This window comes from Heterodontus francisci, chromosome 17 (genome assembly GCF_036365525.1).
Source record: "Heterodontus francisci isolate sHetFra1 chromosome 17, sHetFra1.hap1, whole genome shotgun sequence".
NCBI classification, from domain to species: Eukaryota; Metazoa; Chordata; class Chondrichthyes; order Heterodontiformes; family Heterodontidae; genus Heterodontus; species Heterodontus francisci.
In genome coordinates, this window is record NC_090387.1 from 51,202,081 (window position 1) to 51,219,915 (window position 17,835).

The window sequence follows — 17,835 nt, forward strand, 5'->3', positions numbered from 1 at the left end:
TTGTCGTAAAAACCCATCTGGTTCACTAATGACTTTTAGGAAAGGAAATCTGCTGTCCTTACCTGGTCTGGCCTACATGTGACTCCAGAACCACAGCAATGTGGTTGACTCTTACATGCCCTCTGAAATGGCCTAGCAAGCAAGTTGTATCTAAACGCTACGAAGTCAATAAAAAGGAATGAAACCAGACGGACCATCCAGCATCGACCTTGGCACCGGAAACGACAACGGCAAACCCAGCCCTGTCAACCCTGCAAAGTCCTCCTAACCAACATTAGGGGGCTTGTGCCAAAGTTGGGAGAGCTGTCCCACAGACTAGTCAAGCAACAGACTGACATAGTCATAATCACGGAATCATACTTGACAGACAATGTCCGAGACACTGCCATCACCATCCCTGGGTATGTCCTGTCCCACTGGCAGGATAGACCCAGCAGAGGTGGTGGCACGGTGGTATACAGTAGGGAGGGAGTTGCCCTGGGAGTCCTCAATATCGACTCTGGACCCCATGAAGTCTCATGGCATCAGATCAAACATGGACAAGGAAACCACCTGCTGATTACCACCTACTGCCCTCCCTCAGCTGATGAGTCAGTACACCTCCATGTTGAACAGCACTTGGAAGAAGCACTGAGGCTGGCGAGGGCACAGAATATACTCTGGGTAGGGAACTTCAATGTCCATCACCAAGAGTGGCTCGGTAGCACCAATATTGACCAAGCTGGCCGAGTACTAAAGGACATAGCTGCTAGACTGGGTACGCGGCAGGTGGTGAGGGAACAAACAAGAGGGGAAAACATACTTGATCTCGGCCTCACCAATCAGCCTGCTGCTGATGCATCTGTCCATGACAGTATTGGTAGGAGTGACCACTGCACAGTCCTGTGGAGATGAAGTCCCGCCTTCACATTGAGGATACCCTCCATCGTGTTGTGTGGCACTATCACCGTGCTAAATGGGATAGATTTCGAACAGATCTAGCAATGCAAAACTGAGCATCAATGAGGCACTGTGGGCCATCAGCAGCAGCAGAATTGTACTCAACCACAATCTGTAACCTCATGGCCCGGCATATCCCCCACCTTTACCATTACCATCAAGCCAGGAGACCAACCCTGGTTCAATGAAGAGTGCAGGAGGGTATGCCAGGAGCAGCACCAGGCATACCTCAAAATCAGGTGTCAACCTGGTGAAGCTACAACACAGGACTATCTGCGTGCCAAACTGCGTAAGCAGCATGCGATAGACAGAACTAAGCGATCCCATAACCAACAGATCAGATCTAAGGTCTGCAGTCCTGCCACAACCAGCCGTGAATGGTGGCAGGCAATTAAACAACTAACTGGAAGAGGTCGTTCCACAAATTTCCCCATCCTCAATGATGGGGAAGGCCAGCACATCAGTGCAAAAGATAAGGCTGAAGCATTTGCAACAATCTTCAGCCAGAAGTGCCGAGTTGATGATCCATCTCGGCCTCCTCCTGAAGCCCCCAACATCACAGATGCCAGACTTTAGCCAATTCGATTCACTCCGCGTGATATCAAGAAACGACTGAAGGCACTGGATATTGCAAAGGCTATGGGTCCTGACAATATTCCGGCAATAGTACTGAAGACCTGTACTCCAGAACTTGCCGCACCCCTAGCCAAGCTGTTCCCCAGTACAACTACAACACTGGCATCTACCCGGCAATGTGGAACATTGCCCAGGTATGTCCTGAACACAAAATGCGGGACAAGTCCAACCTGGCCAATTACCGCCCCATCAGCCTACTCTCAATCAGTAAAGTGATGGAAGGTGTCATCAACAGTGCCATCAAGCGGCACTTGCTTAGCAATAACCTGCTCAGTGACGCTCAGTTTGGGTTCCGCCAGGGCCACTCAGCTCCTGACCTCATTACAGCCTTGGTTCAAACATGGAAAAAAAAGCTTAACTCCAGAGGAGAGGCTAGAGTGACTGCTCTTGACATCAAGGCAGCATTTGACAGAGTATGGCATCAAGGAGCCCGAGCAAAGCTGGAGTCAATGGGAATCAGGGGTAAACCCTCCGAGGGTTGGAGTCATACTTAGCGCAAAGGAAGATGGTTGTCATTGTTGGAGGTCAATCATCTCAGCTCCAGGACATCACTGCAGGAGTTCCTCAGGGTAGTGTCCTAGGCCCAACCATCTTCAGCTGCTTCATCAATGACCTTCCTTCAGTCATAAGGTCAGAAGTGGGGATGTTCGCTGATGATTGCACAATGTTCTGCACCATTCATGACTCCTCAGATACTGAAGCAGTCCGTGTAGAAAAGCAACAAGACAGGGACAATATGCAGGCTTGGGCTGATAAATGGCAAGTAACATCCGCGCCACACAAGTGCCGGGCAATGACTATCTCCAATGAGAGAGAATCTAACCATCTCCCCTTGACATTCAATGGCATTACCATCGCCTAATCCCTCACTAACAACATCCTCGGGGATACCATTGCCCAGAAACTGAACTGGAGTAGCCATATAAATACCGTGGCTACAAGAGCAGGTCAGAGGCTAGGAATCCTGAGGCGAGTAACTCACCTCCTGACTCCCCAAAGCCTGCCCACCATGTACAAGCCACAAATCAGGAGTGTGAAGGAATACTTTCCACTTGCCTGGATGGGTGCAGCTCCAACAACACTCAAGAAGCTCAACACCATCCAGGACAAAGCAGTTCGCTTGATTGGCACCCCATTCACAAACATTTACTCCCTCCACCACCGACGCACAGTGGCAGCAGTGTGGACCATCTACAAGATGCATTGCAACAACGCACCAAGGCTCCTTAGACAGCACCTTCCAAACCCACAACTTCTACCACCTAGAAGGACAAGGGCAACAGTTGAAGGGGTCATGCAGATCCCCACCTGCAAAGAATGCAGCATATTAATTTTGCCATATAAACATTGATTTTAAACGGTTGCTGGAGTGAAGAAAGGAGTTGTTCAAAAGAAAAATCACCAAACACTTTATGGAAAAACATTTGCAAAGTAACAGACAGTGCTTGGAGAGACAAAGGACCATTCCTTGGTCCACTTAACACAAAATGAGACATGATCACCAGACATTGAAGGTGAGGACGCTCATATTCCAGGATGACTGCTAAGACGGCAACATGACTAACCTGCCGGGCTACCTGGGCTTTTCTAAAATTGTGCCACAGAGAAAAAGTCAGAAGGCTGTTGTAAATGAAGCTGGAGCAAGGAAGCCTCTCTCTCTACTTTCTCCCAAACCACCAGACCCACGGAAGACATAAGACTCGAGAGAAAAGACTCCAACCTCGAAACAAGTTGAAGCGTGCACTGGGCCCCAATGAACTGCAAGCCTGACCGGCAACCAAAGACTTCACAGCAAACTCCAAGGACAGTAAAATAGAAACCCATCTATTGCTCAAACATTTCCCCTTTTTTCTTTTCTTTTCTACTTTTCTGTCACTATCTGCGTGTATGTTTATCGCGTATGCATGCTAGCGTAGTCGCGTCGCATATTTGTAGTTGGTAACCAGATTAGAGTTTAAGAGTAATAAACTTCTACCTTTCTTGTATAAAAACTAAGAAAACCTGTCTGTTTGATTTCTTTGCCCTACAACTGGAGCAGCGAATAAGGATTCACGAAGCGGGAACTAAAGACATGGTGTTTTAAAAATTAAACCGTTATGGTTAAACCAGGCAAAGGCTGAGAGGGGACCCCTAGACCCCTCTCACCTGGCCGTAACACCACCACCTGCAAGTTCCTCTCCACGACACACACCATCTGACTTGGAACTATAATCGCCATTCCTTCACTGTTGCTGGGTCAAAATCCTGGAAATCACTTCAGAACAGCACTGTAGGTGTACCTACCCTACATGGACTGCAGCGGTTCAAGGCGGCAGCTCACCGCCACCTTCTCAAGGGCAATTAGGGATGGGCAATAAATGCTGGCCTAGACAGCGATGCCCACAACCCATGAATGAAAAAAAAAGACGAGCAAAACTGGAGTCAATGAGAATCAGAGGGAAAACTCTCTGCTGGTTGGAGTCATAAATAGCATAAAGGAAGATAGTTGCGGTTGTTGGAGGTCAATCATCTCAGTCCCAGGACATCACTGCAAGAGTTCCTCAGGGTAGTATCCGAGGCCCAACCATGTTCAGCTGCTTCATCAATGACCTTCCCTCCATCATAAAGTTAGAAGTGGGGATGTTAGCTGATGATTGCCACAATGTTCAGCTCCATTTGCAACTGCTCAGATACTGAAGCAGCCCATGTCCATATGCAGCAAGACCTGGACAACATCCAGGCTTGGGCTGATATGTGGCAAGCTACATTTGCACCACACAAGTGCCAGGCAATGACCATCTCAAACAAGAGAGAATATAACCATCTCCTCTTGACTTCAATGGCATTACCATCGCTGAATCCTCCACTAACATCCTAGGGGTTACCATTGACCAGAAACTGAACTGGACCAGCCACATAAATACTGTGGCTGCAAGAGCAGGTCAGAGGCTGGGAATTCTGTGGCAAGTAACTCACCTCCTGTCTCCCCACTGCCTGTCCATCATCTACAAGGAACAAGTCAGGAGTGCAATGGAATACTCTCCACTTGCCTGGATGGGTGCAGCTCCAACGCTCAATAAGCTGGACAACAACCAGGACAAAGCAGCCTGCTTGATTGGAACCCCATCCACCACCTTCAATATTCACTCCCTCCACCACTGACGTACAGTGGCAGCAGTACGTACCATATACACTATGCACTGCAGCAATTCACCAAGGCTCCTGCGACAGCACCTTCCAAACCCACGACCTCTACCACCTCGAAGGACAAGGGCAGCAGATGCATGGGAAAACCACCACCTGCAAGTTCCCCTCCCAAGCCATACACCATCCTTACTTGGAACTATATCGCCGTTCCTTCGCTGTCGCTGGGTTAAAATCCTGGAAATCCCTTCCTAACAGCACTGTTGGTGTACCTACACCCCAAGGACTGTGGCGGTTCAAGGCGGCAGCTTCCCTTAAGTGCAATTATGGATGGGCAATAAATGCTGGCCTAGCCAGCGATGCCCACATCCCACGAACGAATAGAAAAAATCTCCTGCATTTATAGAATCATAAAACAATACAGCACAGAAGGAGGCCATTCAACCCATTGTGTCTGTGTGGACTCTTTGGTAGAGCTATCCAATTAGTGCCAAAGTCCCTTCTCTAACCCGAAAGTGTACGTTTTTTCCCTTCAAGTTATTGAATCTGTTTCCACCATAATTTCAAGCAGTGCATTCCAGATTGCAACAACTCACTGTGTAAAAAAAAAAAAAATGTTTTGTGTCGCCACCTTTGGTCCTTTTGCCAATCATCTTAATTATGTGCCCTTTGGTTACCAACCCTTCTGCCACTGGAAATGTTTTTTTTTTCTTATTTGCTTTAACATTTTTCTGCATCATCTCCAAGGCCTTGACATCCTTTCTAAAGTGTGGTGCCCAGAATTGAACAATATTCCAGAAGAAGGGTAACAATGTTTTATAAAGGTTTAGCACAACTCCCTTGCTTAAAGCCAATGAACCCAAATGCTTTAACAGCCTTCTCAATTTGTCCTGCTACCTGCAAGGATTTTCATAAAATGTCCCCAGATCTGTTCCTGAACATACCTTAAAATTGTATAATTTAGATTATATAGCTTTTCCCAATTCTTCCTAATACGGACAGGTGGTAAGTGGTGTGGGCGGCTTCCCCTTTTCATCTCCCAACTGATCATAGATAGTTTTGTGTTAAAAACAGTGTTAGTCCCAGAGTGTTTTTAGGTTCAAACAGAGGACAGGTTCGTGTAGGTTTTAAAAAAGAAAGGTTAAGTTTTTATTTAAATAGCAAAACCCAAATTGTTCACAACTTTCACCCACTCGCGCATTCACACACGCACAAAGACAGATAGAAGGGAAAGGGGAAGATTCAATTAAAGTCTCAAGTGATCTAAGAGTTCATGGTCCACAAAAACCTGTTGAATCTTCTCAGGAGGAAAGTCTTTCCAAAGGTGCAGGCCTGGATGTTGCCAGTTGTGAACTTGCTGAGGTGTTGTCGATTTCTGGTGATTAAAACTTCAGTCCAGAGGCAGTGGTCACCTTTTAAGTTCTCTACTGCAAAAAGTTGAAGTATAGTATCAGCAGCAGGGTTTCTTCCTTAGCTGGACTGATCTCATGGCCTTTTACTGGAACTGGCTTTGTGGTCATTGGTTGATCTCCCCTCTCTCCCTCCCTTTTAAGGCAAAAATCCATCACATTTGAGTCTCTGTTATGTGACACAGGGCCCTCTCCCCTGGTGTGACCACACAATGGTCCAGGACACGGAAACCATTGGTATCTGTTGACGTCTGGGATGGGGACCATTCTGTTACAATAATGCTACTTCACACTTATTCATCTCCACACTTAGTGTGGAGTCAGTCTGTCTACAGAACCTTTGTTAATTCATTCCTGTAGATAGGAGTCCAACATTTAATGGGCTCCTTTCAATTTCAATGGGATTCCCCCCCAGAGCTAGTTCAGACAGTTAATGAGTTTCGTCTTTGCAGACAGGCATGCTTATTGACAGTACAGGAACAGTCACCTGACCTCTATTCCACTTTGTCTGTGGTAGAAATGTGTCCATTTTCTTGTGGTTCAGTTTAACAGTTGATTTTATAATTCCTCCAGTTATTTTATTTCATCACTGCTCCTTCAGAGCATGACACTACCAAAATGCAACATCAACCTTATTTACTGTTGTGTGCACATACACTCCAACCCCATCTTAGACTGCCCTGCATTTGCTCCGTCTGCTAACCTCCCATTTATGAACTATTCTATATTCTAGTGCTATTTGTCTCTCCTAGTCCTCTGTACACCTCGCTTCTCCTCTCTAATGTTTTATCGTGGTGCCCATCTCCCTGCCAAATGAGTTTAAATGCTCCTTCACAGCACTAGATTAGCTTCCAGCCAGGACATTGGTCCCAGCTCCATTGAGGTGCAATCCATCCAACTTTAATAGGTCCCCAATGCTCCAGGAATTTAAAACCCTCCCTATTGCACCATTTCTCACGCCACAGGTGTTGTTAACCTGTCATATTATTCCTATACTCACTAGTGCATGGCACTAGGAGTAATCCAGAGATTATCTTCAAGGTCCTGCTCAATTTCCTAGTCCCAAGCTCCTGAAACTTAGATTGTAGGACTTCAACCACTTGCCCTCCTTGTGGTTCTCACATGGATTACAATTTCTGGTTGTTCCCCTTTCCCTCTCAAAATGTTCCACTCGCTCTTAATGATTACAACAAAGCCAGGACATTATATCTGTTGGACAAGTTCAGACCTACAGGGTTTTCTTGTACTTAATCCTCTCATCATCTCTTCCACCCAAATCTGCTTCGCGCTACCTGCTCCCCTTCAAATGCCTCAGCATTCCTTTCTATCTGTGGGGTGACCACCCTCCAGAACTTGTCTTTTAAGAAATCTTTCCTCCCCCTATATGCTACAGAATGTATCCAGATGATCCTTAGGAACACAACTTGACACTTCGTGTATATGTGCTCATGGATACTTTGCAGAATCATAACTTTTTTCCTCTGCTCAATGGTAATTCGGGATGTGTAGCAAATGCTGGGCTTACCAGAGGAATAGCAAGCCACCTTCCTGAATACAACTGTGGGGCTTGCGAGGCCATTTCAGGAGTAACATACAGGCCAGACTAGGTAAGGACAGCAGACTTCATTTCCTAAAGTAAATTAGTTAACCAAATGGGTTTTTACAACAATCTGGTAGTTAAGTGGATCATCATTACTGATTAGTTTTTTTTTTAAATTTACATTAATTTGAATTCCCCAGCTGCTATGGTGGTATTTGAACTCATCTCCACATCATTAGTCCAGATCGCTCAATTCCTCATCTAGAAACATAACCACTCTGCTGCCATACCCTGTGACACATCATGGACGTGTTTAGAGTGATTCCTAATCAGCACTGTATTTGTATGCTAATTAATTAGATTGAGCTAATTTCCAGTTATCTGATATTGCAGAGTCATGTCTATTCCTCATGTGGCAAACTCGCTTCCTAACCTCCCTTCTGCAAAAAAAACTTATTAAGTTGGCCTCTTGCAATTCAAGAACTTTGAGGTTATTTTGATGAAAGGATGAAAGCAGGCATTAAGTGGGCAGTGTGTTAAGACTATTTGAAAGTCTGATTTTAGCCCACAATTTTGGGCCGAATTGCTGATTACCATAATTTGACCTTGCTTGAAGGTGTTAGCACTCAAGCGCTCATAGAAGCGATTTTCATGAAGTGGGTTCCACGCATCCATTGAAGGTGTGTAGTGCAATGGCCAACACATGCTGAAACCTATAAGGGTGGCTCAGGGACCGAGGGAGAGGGAGCATAGGTTTTTGGACACAACACTGGAGGTCCAGAGATGTTCTATACCAGAGAGGAGGGGGAGGGAGTTGGAGAGGAAGGAGTCCACTTCGCCATCCTATCCCTCGCTCTTGCAGCAGCTAGTGCTACTCTGCTTGCTCTGATGTCCTCCGCCCATTCATCCTGCAGGCCAAGGGGGAACCATAGCAAGATACCCATGACCAAGCACTTCCTTTCTCCTGATGACTCCTATAAGGTCGAATATAACGGCACTTACTCCTTTTAGGCGAAATTCTGAGTATTTCTAGAATAAATGTTTATAGCATTGAAGTCTTGACAGCGTCCCAGAAAGTCTCCAGATATGGTCCTGAAGTCTTCTTCAAACCTCCAGCAGCAAATGAACAGTAAAACGTGATATGCTTTTAGATAGCGCATGAAATCCTTAATGACTTGCATATTCTTATTCAGCTGGTCACTATTAGGAAAGGGTGTCAGGTCAAAGCAGTCTCCCAAAATGCCATGCAGCCTCTTGAATGAGTGCTAGCAGTCAATTTAATTGTCAATCAGCCCCTGAATGATCTTTGATAATTATTAGCATGCACTTCAACGCCTTGACCAAGTTGGCATCGTGCACTAAGCAGGCTAATGCAGCATTTCAGCTCAAGACCCCATCCTGGCCACCTTGGAGGTTCCTCAGTGCCTTAAGAAGCTGGTGAAACACATCACCCCTCCCAAAATCCCAGTCCTACTGAAGGTTTTTTAGATTCAAGCTATTTTGAGAGTCCAAATAGCCTTACACTTTGGTAGTTCCCTCCCTTCCCATCTTCTCTCCTGTTATGCATCTCAAGAATATTTGGCTATAAGTCAAACTAATTTATTCTAACTTCACAGATCTCGAGTCCAGATGTGAAATATTGTGAAATTTTGCATGTTACTTTAAAAAAGCAGCATAATGGAGTGGCTTCAGAGTAGAACAAGAACAGAATTGTGGAAATGACACTGAAGTTTCAAGCAGAGAATTAGAGCTGAATGTTTTCACAAGAAAAAGATTGAGGGGGGATATGGATTTGAACTGTCCCAAAGGTAAAAGTACAGTGTTGCATCTTCAAAGTGATTCTTTAAAAAATAAAATCAGGAAACTACTGCAAAAATAGGAGCTTTCTGGCTGAATTATATGCATCACTGACAAACCCAAATATGACAGAAAATAAGACTAACCAGAAATGTGGCAGAAAACCAAAGCTAACATGAGCAAATAATCTTAGATCAGTTTGGACAATTAGTTGCGTGGCTAAAAAAAGGTTTAAGATAAGCAACTTCCTCAGCTCAGTGAGCCATTTGCTTTTTATAAAACAACTTAAGACTTCAGTTAAGAATTAGTATTTATACATTTAATAAAATGTAATACATATGCCACTAAAAATATCACTAAAGGTGCTTTAGGAACATGGTTACTCCATGCTGCTACATCTTAACTGCATGTCCTTTTGAACTTTCAATGTCTTTCCATTGTCTCACTAAGGATCTTCAAACTATCTAAGAGGTTTTTATGTAAGTAATTTGTAGGTTATTCAACCTATTAACACTCACTCTGAAATTGCAGTTTGTTGGCTCTTCTTTATTTGCAGCAGTTTGGTCTCATTAAATTCCAGTATTTTAAAGAGAAAAAAAGCAGTACAATACCTATTGAAGAAAAAAAAATTCATTTATGTATCATATTTCAGATTCTAGGGCGACCCCAAATCATTTCACAACCAACGGATTATTTTTTTGGAGTGTAATCACAGTTGCTTTTATAGGTAAACAGTGGGGGAAAAGAGAGTGTGGTTGCACAGCCACCAATAATGGGATAAAGGGAGGGAAATGTATTGCCACCAATTGTGGGTTAATTACAGGGGAATCGTCAAAGGGAGTGGAGAGGCACTGCTAATGATGGGACAAGGGAAAGAGGAGGCAGAATTTACTTCCAGCACTGAAGTGAAGTGAAGCAGGCCATAGAAGATGAGCAATGGGTGTGGGAAAGGCTGTAAGGCAGCAGAAGGTTGCAAGAGCAGAGGGAGCCAAGTGCATTGAGGAATTTAAGTTTAAATTCAATGCATTGGAATGTATAGAGAGTAGCATGTGGGGTTGAAGAAGTTGTGCAGGATAAGAAACAGGTGGCAGAATTTGGAACATGTTAAGCACTTATGGAGGGAACATGAGGAGATATCAGATAAATTAACGCTGGAGGTGACAGAAGTGAGGATCAAGGGTTTTGGCAATAGTTGGTTGAGGTAGGGATGAAGGTTTATGATTCTGCAGGAATGGAATTAAGAGTCTTGGTGATAGAGTTGAAACATAGCTCTGAATCAAACAGGACACATTTTTCATGGCCTCTTTCAGTATAAGCAAGTGCCAGGAATGGAAACAATGGCAAGGTGGCAAAGTTCTGGCAAGGCCAAAAATGGTGGTTTCAATGTTCAAGCCGAGGAAATTTTGACTCTATGATGTTAGGTGGCAGACTACAGCAAAGGTGATCATGGGGTTGAGGGAAGCGATGAGGTGAAGTGTCTACAGCAGACATATGGAAGCTGATCATATGCTTACAGAGGATGCCACTGAAGCCACATATGGATAAAGAGAAATGAATAAACCAAATGAGCCTGGGGGATTCTGGAGTGAACGTGTAGGCAGGAAGATAAGCTATTGCAGGAGTTACGCTGGCTGCATTGGGTTAGGAGTGAAATCTAGTTATTCTACTCTTAAACCATGCTGGTGTGCTACACACTATGGGTTCAGTCCTTCAACTGTACTTTCCCCCAAAAATAAAATCAACCAAAAATTTGATCCACCCAACACAAACGCACAAATCACATTGCAGCATAAAGGACCTTCTATTGATACATGCACTTGCCTGTTACATTTTTCTTCAATCAGCAGCTTGTCCCCCATTCCAGTGCTCTTAAACTCTACCACATTGAAAACATGACCAATTACTTCAAAGCACTAAATTTAGTTAACAATTGATATGCTGTAAAACTTTCAATAGGGTTGCTGTTTAATAGATAGTACCTTTGCAAAATGCATTGATCTTCGATACATCTTTTTGTTAAAAAGGATGCAAAGTATATTTCCCAGAGGTTTACTTGGGAAGAGCTTTGCTTAGTGAGGTACTAAGCTGCACAACTCACATAGTCCCTGCTTTCAGATTTGGTCTTGGCTGAGTTAGCTGCTTTCAGTTGAGGCATTGCAATTGGCTGTAGCGAAATTGGGGTCTGGAAATAGAACAGAAAACTCTTGTTCAATTGACTCCTCTAGAAAGGGCACTTGAATGGATGTTAGATTGTAGCAAATGGTTGCTTCTCAGATTCGGGCCCATTTCTTCCACGACTTTTTATATAAATTCCTCCAAACAGATATCTGTTCCTCCCATGGCACCAAAGCAGCCCTAACCAAAGTCACAAGCAACATTATCCGTGACACTGACTGTGGTACATTGGCTGCACAGAAGTCGAAAAGAGCAGGATCAACACAATCTGCCAACCTCGGTTATCCAACTCAGTGGGTCTGCTCTCATTTGGTTCCATTGCAATCTATCCAATTAACTAAAGCATCTCTATCAATGGTTTCCCTTCCCTTGCTCTACTATTACTTCTGGAGTCCCCTAAGGATCTATGTTTGGCCCTCACCTTTAATCTTCATAATCTCCTCCAGTCTAAAACCTCTCACTCGCCATTGCAACGCTGGCCTCTGTGCATCACTCCCTCCTTTTGCTCAACTATTGTTGGCTATGCTTTCAGCCATTTTGGTCCCAGATTCTGGAATTTCTTTCAACTTGTCCACCTCCCTCTCCTCCTCTCAGACTCTCCTTGAAACACATCATTGCACCTAATTTTTCCTTCTTTAGCTCAGCATCCATTTTTTTGCCTTGCATCTCTATGAAATGCCATTGGACACGATGTTATTATGTTAACGCCAATATAAAATGCCAGTTATTACTGCCATTGGATAAGGACAAACTGGGTTTGCATACAATGCCCTCCACAGTTGAATATTCGCCTGACATGCAACGTCTAAAGTTACACATGAAGAATAGTCACGTGGGTTAGGTACCAGAGGGCAACTAGCACCTATGCAACTGCAGCCCAGCAGGGTTAATGTCTTCAGGAGAGAAAGTTTTGGAGAAATAACACATTCAGAATTAAGCGTTACAATTATTTTAATGAGTTACAATGCCATACACTCATTATAAAAGAATAAGAATCCATAAAAATATTTTCTTTTAATAATACGCACTTCGAATACTCAGCAAAGTTGAGTTGGCTCCTGCCCTGAAACATACTTCTTGAGTGGTGCAGCTTGCAGAGGTTAAAACACAAGTCTTTTACTAAATGATAAGAAACCAAGGTCCTATGGAGATGCATTTCAGAAACACAGCGATTGATCCGAACTGAAGCTTTTTTTTTTTTGCAAAGTGGTACGTCAAATTCACAGCAGCACGTTTGGACGTGTCTTTTGAAGCTGACAGTGTAATCATTTGGCTTCAATCTTCCTCTTTCTCCTCTTCTTCCTACCATCATGCAGTTTTCAAGGCATGTACAAAAGCTGAAATCAATGCCAGTGTACAGTTTAGGTGAATTGACTCTGATTCCACACTGTACCATTAACACTTATGTAAATTAAACCGAAGTAACAGGAGGTTAGGTTTGAGTCTCATCAAATCACAATTTAAAATCAAATTCAGTGAGTTCAGTGTAGTATCCCAACTTTGCTCAGAAATAAAGTTGCAAAATAAAATGCTAAACTGGTGCAGTTAGGACCAAAGATTTATGGGTTGGGGGTGGGGAATATGTTGTTTGACATGAAGGAAGTCACCAGGAGCCGAATATCAACAACGGTCCAAAAACATTTCTTTCATTGTCGTTCATTTGTTTGCTCAGAGGTATTCCTGTAGGAAGTGTAGCAGCATTATCTCATAGTGCTCTCCAGATTCAGGGCAGCGAATACTGTGTCTTTCATTGGGATAAATCTGCAACAGACAGACAACATTCAGTTATTTGCAAAGCATTACAGCAGGGTAGTTCAGAACTAAGGGATACAGACATAGGGCCAGTCAAAGCCAGTGGTACAGCTTTGAGATTCCCATTCCTTGGAGCAAAGGCAAAATTCCAACTCAGCCAAGATTAAAATCATTTCCCTACCTTCCCTGCTGGCCTAATGGCTGAAGACATGACCTGATGTAGGCCAGAAGATCCCACTTTTGATTCGCACTGAATTAGCTGTCTCAGTACACCAGCCGGGTTACTAAAGCTTTCCTTTGTCCCTCACCTGGGTTAGGGAGGGAATAATCTGTTAAGGATCCCACTTTCAAGTGCCAGTCAGGGCTCCTGTCAGAAAGGTACAAGTGGACATCAGACAAAGACGGGATTGAGCTTAGCTAATGCCTTCCACGATCAAAAAGTCTGAATATAGTTCACTTAGTCAATGGCAGCATCTGTAGAACTGTCACCCATCAAAAGGAGGCACTCTCAATCCCAATCAATATTTGGCATTGTGATGTCATTTGCTAACAGTCAGATGAGTTGGGGTAGATGGCAGGGGTGGGGGCGTGGGGGAGACTGCTACAATAGAGAGAGATATACAGATACAATTCAAGCAATCCCTTTGGTTTCCTATCAGGCTTTTAAATATTTACAAAACATGACACTATAAAGGGAATGAATGCAAGGGGAATCCAATAATGATCTTTCACATACCTGAAAAGTGAAGAGAGTTGGTATGACCCCAGGTAGTCAATTACTCTAGTCAATCATATAAAAAGGCATCAGTTCGAATGCCTATCTGACAAACACTGCTGAAAACTTGTGTGCCCCCGACTGCATCCATGATTAAATGGCTCACAATTGAAGAATGCCCCTTTGGGTGAGCTACTGGAAGGTGACCAGCACCTGTGGAACCATACATCAGGGAAAGGTCAGTGCCTTCAGGACAGGGCAACAGCACATTCTGGAGCAGCATATTTTCACACCTGTTTGGATTCAAATTCTTCCTTTGTTTCCACTCCAGAGTTAATGTGTTCATTGGACTGAACACTAACAAAAGCAAGGCTGACAAAGCTGCAATGCCGCTGTCATGAAGACCCCAACCTGCCAAGAATGAGGCATATTAATTTCATATGAACATTAATTTTAAACTGCTGCTGGAGTGAAGAAATGACTTGTTTAAAGGGATCACCAGACATTTGGCTGTAGGACATTTGCATACTAAGAGACAGTGCATGGAGAGACAAAGCAACTACTCCCTGGTCCAATTAACCCAAATGGATTTTGATCACCAGACATTGAAGGTGTAGAAAGCTCGCATTCCAGTGTCTAAGATGGAGAATCCACAAATGCAGGAATGGGTAAACCAGCTGGTCACATGACTAACTTGCTGGCCCAGGCTTTTTTTTTTAAACTACACACAGGACAGTTTGAAGACAGACTGCAGATTGCAATTGAACCTGGAACAAGACAGCTTCTCTCCTGGCTGTATCTCTCTCACTTTCTCACAAGCCTCTGGACCCACTGAAGTCGCTTAAACTTCGAGAGAGAAAAGACTCCTACATGGAAACAAGTTAAAGTGTGCACTGGGCCCCAATGATCAGCAAGACTTACCAGCAACCAAAGGCTCCAGACTGAACTCAAAGGACAGCAAATACACCCAGCTATTGCCTCAAACTTTTCCCCTTTGTCCTTTCTACTTTGTCTGTGTTTTTATTGCGTATGCATGCTAGCGTGGTCGTGCCGCGTACTCTTAGTCGTTAGACGAATTAGAGTTCAAGGTTAATAAACTTCCACCTTTCTTGTTTAAATCTAAGAAAATCTGTCTGATTGATTTCTTTGACTTACAATTGAAAAGCAGTGAACAAGGATTCACTGAGGGGGAGCTAAAAACAAGCTGTTTTAAAAGATTAAACCTGGTTATGGTTGGACCAGGCAAAGGCTGAGAGGGAGCCCCTAGACCCCTTTCTCACCTGGTCGCAACACCACCAAGGAGTGAAGCCTTAGCTTTTTCAGAGTTTACATGTGCTCCTGCACAAATGCAAATAAGGACAAAGCTAGAATGCAGTACATAGCTCAGAGAAAATTGGGGCCAGTAACGTATTCAATTTGCTCAAGATTACAGAACCGAGGGCTTCTATCTTATTCCAGTTATCAGATAGATTCAATGCGCATTGTGGCATATATATTTCTAGGATGATGGGCTAGCCCCAATTGCTGCTTTGGAAAATCTTACTGGACATTCAGATCTCAACAGTTTGATTTTAGACACCCAGGAATGCTGAATTAATTGGCATTCATATTAAAGTAACCAAGTTAGTTGGTCACAAATTATTACTTACCTGAAGCTGATATGGCTTTCCAGCTCTGATTAGTTGCGATACTAAGAAATTTGTGTGGAAAAAGTGCACATTTTCATCTAAAAATCCATGCAGAATCAGCAAACGATTGGGCCTGGATGAACAAAATAACAAAGCGTCACAACAATGAACAAAAGGCAAAACAAACCCAAGATTTCTACATCACCTAAATTTAGATCCCTTTCCTTCTTCTTGGTGTTCATCAGCAAATCTCCAGACAGGTTTGCCCAGGCTATAGGTTTTTCCACAACCAACTATTCATGCAATTTTGTAGATAAGCATTAGGAGGCAATGCAGGCCTCCTCTCCAGGGAAACAAAACACTGAGTGAAGCCTTGCAGAGCTAAAGATGGACAAGACTCATTCAGCTAGAGGTCAGCTGGGCCACAAGGTAGCACCTAGACCCAAAGCCAAGGTTCAAGTCTGGGTAATTAGTTTGCTGATCAGTCGATCTTCTGTTTCTAATATATTTCGATTTTAATTACAATTTATTGTCTGGTATCCAAAGACAATGCAAAAATACTCCTTTACCATATAGTCACATGAGCTTTGTCTAATCAGAACCATATTGTACCCCTGCCTCCCTCAAAAACCCACTCAACAGCTCTTTTGTGATTTGCTCAGCAATCATGACGAAATATACAGGTGTACAGACAAGATTGCCTCAAATCAATCTATGATACTGAGCTCGGGAATACAGTGATTGTTAATGAATCTTCAGCAGTAAGGTAAAGATATAGGCGGCACAGTGGTTAGCACCACAGCCTCACAGCTCCAGGGACCTGGGTTCGATTCTGGGTACTGCCTGTGCGGCGTTTGCAAGTTCTCCCTATGACTGCGTGGGCTTTCGCCGGGTGCTCCGGTTTCCTCCCACAGCCAAAGACTTGCAGGTGATACGTAAATTGGCCATTGTAAATTGCCCCTAGTGTAAGTAGGTGGTAGGGAATATGGGATTACTGCAGGGTTAGTATAAGTGGGTGGCTGTTGGTCGGCACAGACTCGGTGGGCCGAAGGGCCTGTTTCAGTGCTGTATCCCTAAATAAATAAATATTGCCAATAATACCATGAATCTTTTAGAAATAGTATTCAGAACTCAGGTTGAGTTTCATCAAATATCACTAACACACAAGGCGTGGGTAATATCAGATGTGGCTGCAGCTAAAATATATGGATTTTTATTGCGGTCATTCGCCAATGAACCTTTGGGCTCTGTGCTGCATAAGCAGCATGAAAAGATGAAAGTTTAGAATTACCTTTAGCTTAGAGTCACAACTGCTGCCAGCACCATTTTTTAAAAATTCGTTTTGTGGGATGTGGGTGGCGCTGGCCATGCCAGCATTTATTGCCCATCCTTAATTGCCCATGAGAAGGTGGTGGTGAGCTGCCTTCTTGAACTGCTGCAGTCCATGTGGGACAGGTACACCCACAGTTCTATTAGGAAGGGAGTTCCAGGATTTTGACCCAGCGACAATGAAGGAAAGGCGATATAGTTCCAAGTCAGGATGGCGTGTGGCTTGGAACTTGCATGTGGTGGTGTTCCCACGCATCTGCTGCCCTTGCCCTTTGAGGTGGTCGAGGTTGCAGGTTTGGAAGGTGTTGCCTGAGCGGCCTTGGTGTATTGCTGCAGTGCATCTTGTAGATGGTACACATTGCTGCCACTATGCGTTGGTGGTGGAGGGAGTGAATGTTTATAGACGGTGTGCCAATCAAGCAAGCTGCTTTGTCCTGGATGGTGTCGAGCTTCTTGAAAGTTGTTGGAGCTGCACCCATCCAGGCAAGTGGAGAGTATTCCATCCCACTCCTGACTTGTGCCTTGTAGATGGTGGACAGGCTTTGGGGTGTCAGGTGGTGAGTTACCCGTCTCAGGATTCACAGCCTCTGACCTGCTCTTGTAGCCATGGTATTTATATGGCAGGTCCAGTTCAGTTTTTGGTCAATGGGAACCCATAGGATGTTGATAGTGGAGGATTCAGCAATCGTACTGCCGTTGAATGTCAAGGGGAGATGGTTAGATTCTCTCTTGTTGGAGGTGGTCATTGCCTGGCACTTATGTGGCACAAATCAGCCCAAACCTGGATATTGT

General features: G+C 44.0%; 1 protein-coding gene across 4 annotated transcripts in view; it reads right to left on the bottom strand.

The window, feature by feature from the left end:
- Window positions 1–12,552: 12,552 nt before the first annotated feature.
- Window positions 12,553–17,835, bottom strand: part of LOC137378924 (dipeptidyl peptidase 9-like) — a 147,811-nt gene continuing 142,528 nt past the window's right edge. For all 4 annotated transcript variants that reach the window (XM_068049424.1, XM_068049423.1, XM_068049426.1 and 1 more), the window contains 2 exons: window positions 15,736–15,847; window positions 12,553–13,380 (listed from right to left, as the gene is read on the bottom strand). In XM_068049424.1, the coding sequence (XP_067905525.1) occupies window positions 13,288–13,380; window positions 15,736–15,847 (205 nt within the window). In that variant the 3' untranslated portion in view covers window positions 12,553–13,287. The remainder of the gene's footprint in view (window positions 13,381–15,735; window positions 15,848–17,835) is intronic.